This window comes from Salmo salar, chromosome 20 (genome assembly GCF_965601325.2).
Source record: "Salmo salar chromosome 20, fSalSal1, whole genome shotgun sequence".
NCBI lineage: Eukaryota > Metazoa > Chordata > Actinopteri > Salmoniformes > Salmonidae > Salmo > Salmo salar.
Window position 1 is genome coordinate 70,778,245 of NC_138310.1, and position 13,521 is coordinate 70,791,765.

At 45.5% G+C, this 13,521-nt stretch overlaps 2 protein-coding genes across 10 annotated transcripts in view; one reads left to right on the forward strand and one right to left on the reverse strand.

Annotated features, from left to right (window-relative positions):
• Positions 1 to 13,521, forward strand: part of LOC106581254 (neurofibromin) — a 108,471-nt gene that overhangs the window by 44,214 nt on the left and 50,736 nt on the right. The gene's annotated exons all lie outside the window — the stretch shown is intronic.
• On the reverse strand, positions 7,390 to 11,608 carry LOC106581259 (oligodendrocyte-myelin glycoprotein-like). The gene is made up of 4 exons (XM_014163209.2): positions 11,145 to 11,608; positions 8,925 to 8,990; positions 8,617 to 8,826; positions 7,390 to 8,508 (listed from the first exon to the last, which is right to left on the reverse strand). The coding sequence occupies exons 2-4, from the start codon at positions 8,978 to 8,980 to the stop codon at positions 7,518 to 7,520; spliced, it is 1,257 nt and encodes a 418-aa protein (XP_014018684.1). The 5' UTR covers positions 8,981 to 8,990; positions 11,145 to 11,608; the 3' UTR covers positions 7,390 to 7,517.

Consider the following 13,521-nt stretch of genomic DNA (forward strand, 5'->3'; position numbering starts at 1 on the left):
GGAATGAGCTTTACACCGAGGCCTGTACTCTGGAGCGGGATCGATTTGGAGATGGAGGGTCCGTCATGGTCTGGGGCGGTGTGTCACAGCATCATCGGACTGAGCTTGTGATCATTGCAGGCAATCTCAACGCTGTGCGTTACAGGGAAGACATCCTCCTCACTCATGTGGTACCCTTCCTGCAAGCTCATCCTGACATGACCCTCCAGCATGACAATGCCACCAGCCATACTGCTCGCTCATTGCGTGATTTCCTGCATGACAGGAATGTCAGTGTTCTGCCATGGCCAGCAAAGAGCCCGGATCTCAATTCCATTGAGCACGTCTGGGACCTGTTGGATCGGAGGGTGAGGGCTAGGGCCATTCCCCCCCCAGAAATGTCCGGGAACTTGCAGGTGCCTCGGTGGAAGAGTGGGGTAACATCTCACAGCAAGAACTGGCAAATCTGGTGCAGTCCATAAGGAGGAGATGCACTGCAGTACACCTACTCAACAGCCAGTGTAATCCCGTGGCGCGATATGCAAAAACTTCAATTTTTCAAACATATGACTATTTTACACCATTTTAAAGACAAGACTCTCGTTAATCTAACCACACTGTCCGATTTCAAAAAGGCTTTACAACGAAAGCAAAACATTAGATTATGTCAGCAGAGTACCCAGCCAGAAATAATCAGACACCCATTTTTCAAGCTAGAATATAATGTCACATAAACCCAAACCACAGCTAAATGCAGCACTAACCTTTGATGATCTTCATCAGATGACAACCCTAGGACATTGTTATACAATACATGCATGTTTTGTTCAATCAAGTTCATATTTATATCAAAAAACAGCTTTTTACATTAGCATGTGACTAGCATTCCCACCGAACACTGCCGGTGAATTTACTAAATTACTCACGATAAACGTTCACAAAAAACATAACAATTATTTTAAGAATTATAGATACAGAATTCCTCTATGCACTCGATATGTCCTATTTTAAAATAGCTTTTCGGTGAAAGCACATTTTGCAATATTCTCAGTAGATAGCCCGGCATCACAGGGCTAGCAATTTAGACACCCAGCAAGTTTAGCACTCACCAAAGTCAGATTTACTATAAGAAAAATGTTATTACCTTTGCTCTTCTTCGTCAGAATGCACTCCCAGGACTTCTACTTCAATAACAAATGTTGGTTTGGTCCCAAATAATCCATCGTTATATCCAAATAGTGGCGTTTTGTTCGTGCGTTCAAGACACTATCCGAAAGGGTAAATAAGGGTGACGAGCATGGCGCATTTCGTGACAAAACATTTCTAAATATTCCATTACCGTACTTCGAAGCATGTCAACCGCTGTTTAAAATAAATTTTTATGCCATTTTTCTCGTAAAAAAGCGATAATATTCCAACTGGGAAATCGTTTTTTTATTACAAAGAGAGTGAAAGTAAAAGCATGCTATCCCCTCATGCACGAGCCTCAGTCTAATGGCCCTCTGATAGAGCACTTGCCAAACGCGCTAATGTGTTTCAGCCTGGGGATGGAAATACATCGTTCGGCTTTTTCCCGCCTTCTGAGAGCCCATAGGAGCCGTTGGAAGTGTCACGTCATGCCAGAGATCCCCTGTATTTGTTAGAGATGATCAAGGAGGGCAAGAAATTGTCAGACAGGCCACTTCCTGTAAGGAATCTTCTCAGGTTTTGGCCTGCCATATGAGTTCTGTTATACTCACAGACACCATTCAAACAATTTTAGAAACTTTAGGGTGGTTTCTATCCAAAGCCAATAATTATATGCATATTCTAGTTACTGGGCAGGAGTAGTAACCAGATTAAATCGGGTACGTTTTTTTATCCGGCCGTGCAAATACATCCCCCTAGCCCCAACAGGTTAATGCAGCTGGTGGCCACACCAGATACTGACTGTTACTTTTGATTTTGACCCCTCCTTTGTCCAAGGACACATTATTCTATTCGTGTTAATCACATGTCTGTGGAACTTGTTCAGTTAACGTCTGTTGTTGAATGTAATGTTCATACAAATATTTACACATGTTAAGTTTGCTGAAAATAAACACAATTGACAGTGAGAGGACGTTTCTTTTTTTTGTTGCTGAGTTATATGGACCTCGATTTGTGCGCAGGGGCATTGTAATGCTGAAATAGGAAAAGGTCTTCACCAAACTTTTGCAACAAATTTGGTAGGACAGAATCGTATAGAATGGCATTATATGCTGTAGCGTTAAGATTTCCCTTCACTGGAACTAATGCCCTGATCACACCGATAGTGTCATTGCGCAAAATAGTATGCAGCATCATCTGGATATGTGTGCAACAAAAGTTCCACATTCACCTTCTGCTACCATTTCTGTCAAGCCGTATATGCATACAGTTTGACCCATGCGTTCGATAAATCCAACGTATGCACCACACAGAACGTGCTGCAACGCAATGCTGCAAGGCACACGCAGCGTTCCACTGGAAGTGAATGTACTTCTGGTTTACCAAAAATGCAATGATGCTGTCGGTGTGATCGAAGCTTAAGGGGCCAAGCCCGAACCATGAAAAACAGCCCCAGACCAGTATTCCTCCTCCACCAAATTTTACAGTTGGAACTATGCATTGGGGCAGGTAGCGTTCTCTTGGCATCCCCCAAACCCAGATTCATCAGTCTGACTGCTAGATGGTGAAGTATGATTCATCACTCCAGAGACTGCGTTTCCATTGCTTCAGAGTTCAATGGCGGCGAGCATTACACCATTCCAGCCGACACTTGGCATTGCGCATGTTGATCTTAGGCTTGTGTGTGGCTGCTTGGCCATGGAAACCCATTTCATGAAACTCCCGATGAACAGTTCTTGTGCTGACGTTGCTTCCAGAGGCAGTTTGGAACTCGGTAGTGAGTTGCAATCAAAGACAGACAATTTTTACGGGCTACACGCTTCAGAGCTCGGCAGTCCTGTTCTGTGAGCTTGTGTGGCCTACCACTTCGCGGCTGAGATGTTGTTGCTCCTAGACATTTCCACTTCACAATAACATCACTTGCAGATGACCAGAGCAGCTCTAGCAGGGCAGAAATTTGATGAATTGACCTCCTGTGACAGTGCCACGTTGAACGTTTGAGCTCTTCAGTTAGGCCATTCTTCTTCAAATGTTTGTCTACGACGATTGCATGGCTGTGTGCTCAATTTTATACACCTGTCAGCAATGGGTGTGGCTGAAATAGCCGAATCCACTAATTTCAAGGGGTGTCCACATAATTGTTTAAATATAGTGTTCCACGGGAGTCGTGTTACATTTGGGAACTTTAGAGTCCTATTGATCAAACAACAGGTAGGCCTGATCTCCCTCAGTTGCCTATGCACATCAACAAGATCAACAACTAATGTTAGCAAAAGCGAGTTGACCTAAAAATGTAACAAGGGAAAAGTAGATAAACCCTTAACTTTTTTAGCTTGTAGTTGGTTGTCAAATTTGCACTGATAAACAATGGGGAATAGTACCTTATGCAGATTGCCTGCCAGTGCATGCTCGTCCCAACCCTTGGGAACTTGCCTGCCTGCCCTCCCATTTGATCGTCTTGATCGATGCCAAATACATTTGATTGACAACTAAGATATATGCTAACTGTGGAAAACAGTTGTTCAAGTTTAGCATAGCTAGCAAAGTGCTTCACATTTCTTGCAAGCTAACCAAATGACACCTGCATCTCTAGCTGTTCCCAGCCTTAGTTACATTCGTCTGTAAATTTGTCCAAAATATTGAGTCATTGAAACTGAAACGGAGCATCCCGCCGGGCTGGAGGCAGCAAACAATGTACCTGGCCAGCTGTAATTTACAACAATGTATTGGAGAATTAGCTATATTAATCATGCATTGAACTGCATCCGTCTATTCTACCAACAATGCCTTACTCAATGTCATGGAATTATGAGTCACATAGAACCTATTTTCAAAACTAGTTCTAAAGTTGGTTTTGTAGCATAAAATAGGAATTGTATATTTTTGAATGGTATATGATTGTCTGTTTCATATCTGCAAAGTAGATTATCTGTCAGTTCCACTTTAAGAACTTGCAGGCCCTCCAAGATAACCCCCAAACCAAGCTGATGCCAAGGTTTAAAGATTATTTCTCACGTCATACACTGACTCTTTCAAACAACGCGTACATTAAATGCATTCTAAATGTTTTCCTTTTCTTTATATCATAGAAACCATAAAACGCAGCAGCATCTGTCAACAGAACGGACAAGCAGTATAGACTACATAGAGATGAGCATTCATGTTTCCGCACCGATAGAGTATTATTAGTCATGTACAATGCATTCGACATGTATTCAGACCCCTTTACTTTTTCCGCATTTAGTTAGTTAGTTTACAGCCTTATTCTAAAATGTATTAAATTGTTTAATCATTCTACACACACTACCCCATAATGACAAAGCAAAGCAAAAACAGGTTTGTGTGTGTGTATATATCTCACATGTACATAAGTATTCAGACCCTTTACACAGTACTTTGTTGAAGCACCTTTGGCAGCGATTACAGCCTAGAGTCTTCTTGGGTTTGACAGTACAAGCTTGGCACACCTGTATTTGGGGAGTTTTTCCCCATTCCTCGCTGCAGATCCTCTCAAGCGCTGTCAGGTTGGATGGGGAGTGTTGCTGCACATCTGTTTTCAGGTCTCTCCAAAGATGTTTGATCTGGTTCAAATCCGGGCTCTGGCTGGGCCACTTGAGGACATTCAGAGACTTGTCCCGAAGCCACTCCTTCGTTGTCTTGACTGTACGGTTAGGGTCATTGTCCTGTTGGAAGGTGAACCTTCGCCCCCAGTCTGAGGTCCTGAGTGCTCTGGAGCAGGTTTTCATCAAGGATCTCTCTTTACTTTGCTCCATCTTTCCCTCGATCCTGACTAGTCTCCCAGTCCCTGCTGCTAAAAACATCCCTACAGCATGATGGTGCCACCACCATGCTCCGTAGGGATGGTGCCAGGTTTCCTCCAGATGTGATGCAATCTTAGTTTCATCAGACAGGAGAATCTTCAGACCAGAGAATCTTGTTTCTCATGGTCTAAGAGTCCCTTAGGTACTTTATCCTGTTTGGGATAGCGGGCAGTATTTTCACGGCCGAATGAAAAACGTACCCAAATTAAACTGGTTACTACTCTTGCCCAGAAACGAGAATATGCATATTTGGATAGAAAACACTCTGAAGTTTCTAAAACTGTTTGAATAGTGTCTGTGAGTATAACAGAACTCATATGGCAGGCAAAAACCTGAGAAAAATTCAACCAGGAAGTGGAAAGTCTGAGAATTGTAGTACTTCTTTTGCATCTCTATCGAAACTACAGTGTCTGTGGGGTCACGTTGTACTTCCTAAGGCTTCCATTGGCTGTCAACAGCCTTCAGAAAGTTCTTTCAGCATTCTCCTGTCACTGGGCAGAGAATAGTAGCTCAGTCACTGAGTGGACTGCCTGGGGACAAAGGGATTGGATATGCACGATCCCGCAAGTGCGCCGTTCCTTTTTATTTTTTAATGAATATGCTATTGTCCGGTTGGAATATTATTGCATTTTTAAGTTAAAAATACCATAAAGATTGATTTTAAACAGCGTTTGACATGCTTCTAAGAACGGTAATGGAACATTTTGACTTTTCGTCTCTGGTACCGCGCTCGCGCGTTATGCCTTTGGATAGTGCTCTGTACGCACGAACAAAACGGAGGTATTTGGACATAAATATGGATTATTTCGAACAAAGACAACATTTCTTGTGGAAGTAGCAGTCCTGGGAGTGCATTCTGACCAAGATCAGTAAAGGTAAGAGAATATTTATAATACTAATTCTGAGTTTAGGTGACCCCGAACTTGGCGGGGTCTGTATAGCTTGCTGTGATGGCGAGCTATGTACTCGGAATATTGAAAAATGTGCTTTCTCCGTAAAGTTATTTTAAAATCTGACACAGCGGTTGCATAAAGGAGTACTGTATCTATAGTTCTTCAAATAATTGTTATATATTTTGTCAACGTTTTGTCAACGAGTATTTTTGTAAATTCACCGGAAGTTTTTGGTGGGAATACATTTTCTGAACATCACGCGCCAATGTAAAATGCTGTTTTTGGATATAAATATGAACTTTATCGAACAAAACATACATGTATTGTGTAACATGATGTCCTAGGAGTGTCATCTGATGAAGATCGTCAAAGGTTAGTGCTTAATTTAGCTGTGTTTTGGGGTTTTGTGACATATATCCTTGCTTGGAAAATGGCTGTGTGGTTATTTTTGTCTATGTACTCTCCTATCATAATCTGTTTTGCTTTCGCTGTAAAGCCTTTTTGAAATCGGACAATGTGGTTGGATTAAGGGGAAGTGTATCTTTAAAATGGTGTAAAATAGTCGTGTGTTTGAGCAATTGAAATTATTAGATTTTTGAGGTTTTGTATTTCGCGCAGTGCTGTTCCATTGGATGTTGGGCTAGGCATTCCGCTCAACAGGTTATGGCAAACTCCCAGCGGGCTTTCATGTCCCTTTTTTATTGAGGAGTGGCTTCCGTCTAGCCACTCTACCATAAAGGCCTGATTGGTCGAGTGCTGCAGAGATGGTTGTTCTTCTGGAAGGTTCTCCCATCTCCATAGAGGAACTCTAGAGCTCTGTCAAAGTGACCATCAGGTTCTTGGTCACGTCCCTGACCAAGGCCCTTCTCCCCCGATTGCTCAGTTTGGCAGGGCGGCCACCTCTCGGAAGAGTCTTGGGGATTCCAAACTTCTTCCATTTAAGAATGATGGAGGCCACTGTGTTTTTGGGGACCTTCAATGCTGCAGAAATGTTTAGGTACCCTTCCCCAGATCTGTGCCTCGACACAATCGTGTCTTGGAGCTCTAGGGACAATACCTTCAACCTCATGGTTTTGTTTTTGCTCTGACATGCACAGTCAACTGTGGGACCTTATATAGTCCAATCAATTGAATTGACCCCAGTAAGATTCCAATCAATTTGTAGAAACATCTCCAGGACGATCAATGGAAACAGGATGCACCTGAGCTCAATTTCCATTCTCATAGCCAAGGGTCTGAATACTTATGTAAATAAGGTATTTCTGTTTTTAATTTTTAATAAATTAGCAAACATTTAAAAAAACCTGTTTTTGCTTTGTCATTATGGGGTATTTTGTGTAGATTGATGGGGGAAAAAATGTATTTAATAGATTTTATAATAAGGCTGAAATGTAACAAAATGTGTAAAAAGGGAAGGGGTCTGAATACTTTACGAATGCACTGTATGTGTATACATTTGCCTAGATATTATTTGTATACAAGTTTGAAAGATATAGCCATACAGCACAACTTCACTCTGTAGATGGTGGTGAAATGGTTGGAAGATGAGAGGATACACATTTAGGCAGTAACAGTTGAAAGTTGTTCTTTAAAATAAAAACAATAACAAACCTCTCCCTGTAACATTCATACGTACATAGGGTTAGCCCTCTCCAAAATCCATCAAGACTTGACTCTAGTACTGACAACGGTGGGTTTAGAAGGCTTTGAAGGCAGTCACTGTGACTAGAAGGTTCCAGGTGACTACAGAATACAGGATTGGTGTGTGGAGTCCGTGGCTTCTGCTCTGCGTACTTCCTGTGTTGGGCTTCTTGGCAGCGGAGTGCGGGTCCCCTGTTGTGCTTGTGCGTGTGGAAAGGCCGTGCAAGGGGGTGGAGATGAACACAAACGATGTCTGGTCCCCCGAGCTGTTGGCAGACCCTCTGTCTCCATGCGTCCCAGGCTCCAACAACGCAGATTTAGCCAAGTACCCAGAAGTGACGACTGCAACTTTATCCGGTGTGAGGCCTCCACGGCCCATCTCTCTGGCATCAGCCCCCAGCGGAGGCTCTGTGTGGGACGTAAAATGCCGCTCCCCTCCTGGAGTGGCCAGATGGGCTTGCCCACATGTTGGCCTAGTGTAGCAGGGGCAGCCCAACACGGCAGCACGGGTGTGTTTGGCCCAGAGCAAGAGCCGTGTGATGTTCTCCTCCTCTTCACAAGCCCAAGGGTTATCCCCAAGTGTCAAGAACTCGAGCCCCTCCAACCGGTCAAACACCCCCTCTGGCACCCAGGAGAAGCGATTAGCATGCAGGTAGAACCTCCTCAGCCTGGGCAGCCGGTCCAATGATCCCAGGAGGATCTGAACCAGGAAGTTGTGGGACAAATCCACCATCTCCAGATTATGAGGCATGTTGGTGGGCACGGTCCAGAACCGGTTGTGACTCAAGTTCAGGGCGTGTAGGCTGGGTAGGGTGTTGTTGATGAAGACCACCCTCTCCAGCTCATTGGCTGACAGGTCCAGTACCCGCAGGTTCCAATGGTAGGCCGTGTCGTTCTTGTCCAGGGCTCGCAGCTGGTTGCCAGCGGCCCGGATGTCCCAGAGGGCCCTGGGCAGGCCGGAGGGGAAGCGACCCAGGAGGTTATAGGACAGGTCCAGGGTACGCAGGTGGGCGTAGTGGCTGAGCTGGTCGTCCAGACCACAAAGGCTGTTGAGAGAGAGGGGAGTTCTCATTTTAGAAGTTAGGACCCAACCTGCCGAAGACTAGTATGATGAGAAGAAAGCGGATGATGAGAAGGCAGAATTGTCTTCCTACCTGTTGTGTGAGAGGTTGAGGAAGCGGATGTTGTGCTGCAGGCCTGGGGGCAGCTGTGAGAGGTGCCGTAAGGAGCAGTCCACCACACGGTGGCCCCGGCTGCAGGAGCACACTGTAGGGCAGATGGACAGGACCAGCCCCCCCAGCACCCCCGACAGGAGGAGCAGGAAGAGGCAGGCCAACGGGGCGTGGGGGAGCATAATGAGGGCTCTGAGAGAGGGAGAGACACAGTGAGAGGAGACACTGGACTGTACCCAAGGACATAGATCTGCAACACTTCTTCTTTGCTCCACAATTTATATACTCACAAATGGAAGGGCACAGTTTTGATACTGTATGGATCTTCGTCAAGACCATCAGTCATTCACACACATCTGCAGAATAATAATACTGACAGTTAAATTAGCTACCGACACCATTAGCATTTAAATATTGATTAGCAATAGCTCATTTAAGTCCAATCCTTGCTAGCTTTTTCAAGTTGCAATTACCAGGAGCTTAAAGGGATACTTAGGGATTTTGGCAATGAGGCCCTTTATCCACTTCCCTAGAGTCAGATGAACTAGTGGATACCATGTTTATGCCTCTGTGTCCAGTATGAAGGAAGTTAGCGTTGCAGTAGTTTCGAGAGCAAATGCTATCTAGCAATAGCGCAATGATTGGAAGCCTATGGGTATCTGCTAGCATGCTAGTATTCCAACAGATTGCTAGACAACGTTAGTTGGCGGAGTATTAGCTACAGTATCACCCTTATCATAAACGGCCTAGTTTCCCCGCAATGGAATCTCTGTAGAAATGATTTAAGACCCTTGTCTGGAGCTACTGCTGTTTTGAGATAGCCTTTGATGCATAGCAACAGCCTCACAGATGGGAGAGGGGCAGTAATAAACACCAGGAGACGGCAGTAAAACACTCCACACTGGTTCTGCATCCAGCCTTTAAGAAAGTCATGACTGTGAACCATCTATCATACTTAAAGCACATAATGTGACTATACAACTAACTGGGTAGATTGGACCTCACTTAACCCAGAGCCCTCTCTCCCCTCCATCCCCTCTCCTCCCTATAGTTCCCATTCACGTCATTGACACCCCTCTGACATAACATTGTAACGCCAGGCTATATGCTAACAGTCTTGCTTGAGGGTTTTCCAAACTCTGTCCTCAGGACCCCAAGGGGTGTATGTTTTGGTTTGTGCCCTAGCACTACACAGCTGATTCAAATAATCAACTAATCATCAAGCTTTGATTATTTGAATCAGCTGGGTAGTACTAGGGCAAAAAACGAAACGGGCATCCCTTGAGGTCCACAGAACCGAGTTTTGGAAATGACTATCTAATAGCTGTGTTGTGGTTTAAAAGGGCCCCAGTCAGTCTGTGTGCCGGCAAGCTTGAAGCCTTGCCAGCGGGTAGGAGCTTAGAAATACTGCGGTGAGTGCCGGCTGAATTCCTTTAGAGTGGCACACACACACTCGATCCCACACACACTCGATCCCACACACACTCGATCCCGCGCACGCACACTCGATCTCGCGCACGCATTCTCGGTCCCGCGCGTGTGCGCACCCACACACACTCGATACCGCGCACGCACACTCGATCTCGCGCACGCACACTCGATCCCGCGCTCGCGCACGCACACTCGATCCCGCGCTCGCGCACGCACACTCGATCCCGCGCTCGCGCACGCACACTCGATCCCGCGCTCGCGCACGCGCACTCGATCCCGCGCCTCGCGCGCGCGCTCTCGATCCCGCGCGCGCTCTCGATCCCGCGCGCGCTCTCGATCCCGCGCGCGCTCTCGATCCCGCGCGCACTCTCGATCCCGCGCGCACTCTCGATCCCGCGCGCACTCTCGATCGCGCGCGCGCACTCTCGATCCCACACACACTCGATCCCGCGCGCGCGCACACACGATTGTGTCCTGTCCTCTCTCACCCTGTCTTCTGGCACAAATGACTGAGTATCTGGCGACAGCGTATGTGTGTGTGGTTGTATTAAGAAGAGCTTGCCAAACACATCAGTGTGGCAGGTTTTAGCATTACATAGTAAGCTGAGTAAACTTCATCAGGTTATGGCATACTGCAAGTTAGTCTAAGGTTGCACTTAACATTACGATTCATACCCAATATTTAAAAAAAACCATTGAAATTACATAACAATAAAATTAATGTTGGAGACCATGCGTGTACCTATTCGCCTTTGTCAATTAATTGTCTTAAGTTGTGTGGCACATTTGTGTCGATCGGTATATTAGTGCTTTCAAAATACCATCAAGTCTTTTTCTCCAAGGACCCGATCGGAATTTACTCCATAAATAGCTGTAATATCTAATGGAGATTTCAGCACCGTTGGAGAGATTTAATGAGAAGCCATAGACTGACATCGACAAATCACCCTGCTGCAGTCCACTGAGCTAATGTGGTACAGAATCAAATACATCACTGCTTTGTGAAGCACTGTGTGTGTGTGTCCAGTCATGTGCACATGTCTCCTACTGTTTTTCTCTCCATGCCGTTAGTCACTCACCTGATCCTCTCCATCGCTTCACTCCGTCATCTTGCTCTTTTCGTCCTCTCTCCTTCCCTCGGCCAGCCCTCTCACTTGCTCCCCCTTTTTTTCAGAGCAGCAGGCTGGAGAGAGTGATTGTCAAGTCAAATCTGGGGGTGTTAAGTTGCCCTTATTATTCATGCACCATTTTTTTTTTTGGCTCTCTTTTTTTGCGCTGGCTTTCTTTTGGGGTATTTTTCCTTTCACATTCTTCCTCACTCGCACTCTCACTTAATTTTTCCTCCCTTGCTCTTCTTCCTTCTCTGGTAAAGGTGGACCTCTCTCCCCCCCTCCTCTCGCTGTCTCTCTCTCTCTCGTGCTTTGTTGGCGTTGGCCAGTGGTTGGCAGGCTCTCTCGCTCCGTTTCAAAATCCTCTCCTGGGTTGTGGCGTCCTCCAAGCATGCCAGAGCAGGGTGCCCCTGATAGCGCCAGTCATCCTCCACCGCTCCTCTGCAGGCTCCTGATGCACTCAGGGAAAGAGCGGTCTGAAGGAGAGAGGAGGGAGGGAAGGAGTGAGGATTGGAGGATTGCAGCACAGTGCCTGCCCCCTCTGATAATGATGAGATGGGGGGTGGGGGGACGATGGGGTGGGGGGGTGGGGGGGACTGTGCTGACTCCAATCTTTTTAGAATCAGGATCCCGCTCACTTGATAAAAGCAATTCTTTCTCCATTATCCCTTCCCCTCTCTCTCTTTTTTATACACATACAGTATACTGAACAAAAATATAAACACAGCATGCAATAATTTTAAAGATTTTACTGAGTTACAGTTAATTTAAGGAAATCAGTCAATTTGAAATAAATTCATTAGGCCTTACTCTATGGATTTCACATGACTGGAAATACAGATATGCATCTGTTGGTCACAGATACCTTATTAAAAAAAGGTAGGAGTGTGGATCAGAAAACCAGTCAGTATCTGTTGTGACCACCATTTGCCTCAGGCCGTGCGACACATCTCCTTCACATAGAGTTGACCAGGCTGTTGATTGCGGCCTGTGGAATGTTGTCACACTCCTCTTTAATGGCTGTATGAAGTTGCTGTAACTGTAACATGCTGTCGTACACGTCGATCCAGAGCATCCCAAACGTGCTCAATGGGTGACATGACTGGTGAGTATGCAGGCCATGGAGGAATGGATACTTGTCGGATCCTTGCGAAATGGGGCCGTGCATTATCATGCTGAAACATGAGGTGATGGCGGTGGATGAATGGAACGACAATGGGCCTCCAGGATCTCCTCACGGTATCTCTGTGCATTCAAATTGACACTGATAAAATACAATTGTGTTCGTTGTCCATAGCTTATGCCTGCCCATACCATAACCCCACCACCACCATGGTGCACTCTGTTCACTACGTTGACATCAGCAAAGCGCTCGCCCTGTTAGGGTTCGTTCCTTGGTCCTTGTCAATCATTGGTTCATTGGTGAAATTAGCATTATGACAATATCTTTAATTAAATCATTCAAAAACCTTTATTAATGCAGCTGCAGACAGAAGTTGACAATCAGGAACGCATGTTTCTGAGTAAGTTCTGCATCAAAGAAAAGGTCCCATGTTATTTTATTAAACCAGAAGTGATGTCACTGCCTACGTCATTATCTTGACAAAAGATAAATGCTCACTAACAGGGATGTAAACAAATTTGTGCACAAAATTTGAGAGAAATAAGCATTTTGTGTGTATGGAACATTTCTGGGATATTTTGCATGTTGCATTTATATTTTTGTTCAGTGTACATCCAAACACGCTAACGCATTCTAATGTGGGCTGTTCATTGAACATTAGTGCCTCGTGCGTTCAACTTTCACATTCTCATAGTCACAGTATGTTCCATTTCCCCTTCACTCTCTCGCTCTCTCTCACACTCACTCTCTCACCACACACACACACACACACACACACACACACACACACACACACACACACACACACACACACACACACACACACACACACACACACACACACAACATTTTATACTCATGCTCACACAGTGTTTTCACACACACAGTTCCCCTGAATTCCCTGTAGTACTGTACAGATCTGGCAGGGTGACATTGTTCTGGCTGAATGCGTATGGGATGCAGAACACACACACACACACACACTTCCCCCTGATGGCAGTGCTATCTCACATCACAACTGGCACCTGCAGCGACTGGCACCTGCAGCGACTGGCACCTGCAGCGACTGGCTGCCTCCACCGCCCTCAGCAGCAAATTAACACTGTTTTTGTATTAACGGTACAGTTATTGTCTCACCATCCTCCTGGTCTTCCTCCATTTCAGCTGCCTTCAGGAAGCACCCTGGCGGTCTGCAATAAGAACAGCTTTTTGCAATTGTGCTGA

Bases quoted from the DNA above. Each gene is read 5' to 3' on its own strand.
- LOC106581259 (XM_014163209.2), bottom strand. From the start codon at position 8,980: ATGACTGATGGTCTTGACGAAGATCCATACAGTATCAAAACTGTGCCC. The intron at 8,827-8,924 runs GTGAGTATATAA...TCCCTCTCTCAG, and splicing joins AAAACTGTGCCCTTCCATTT to AGCCCTCATTATGCTCCCCC. The intron at 8,509-8,616 runs GTAGGAAGACAA...CTCTCTCAACAG, and splicing joins CTCAACCTCTCACACAACAG to CCTTTGTGGTCTGGACGACC.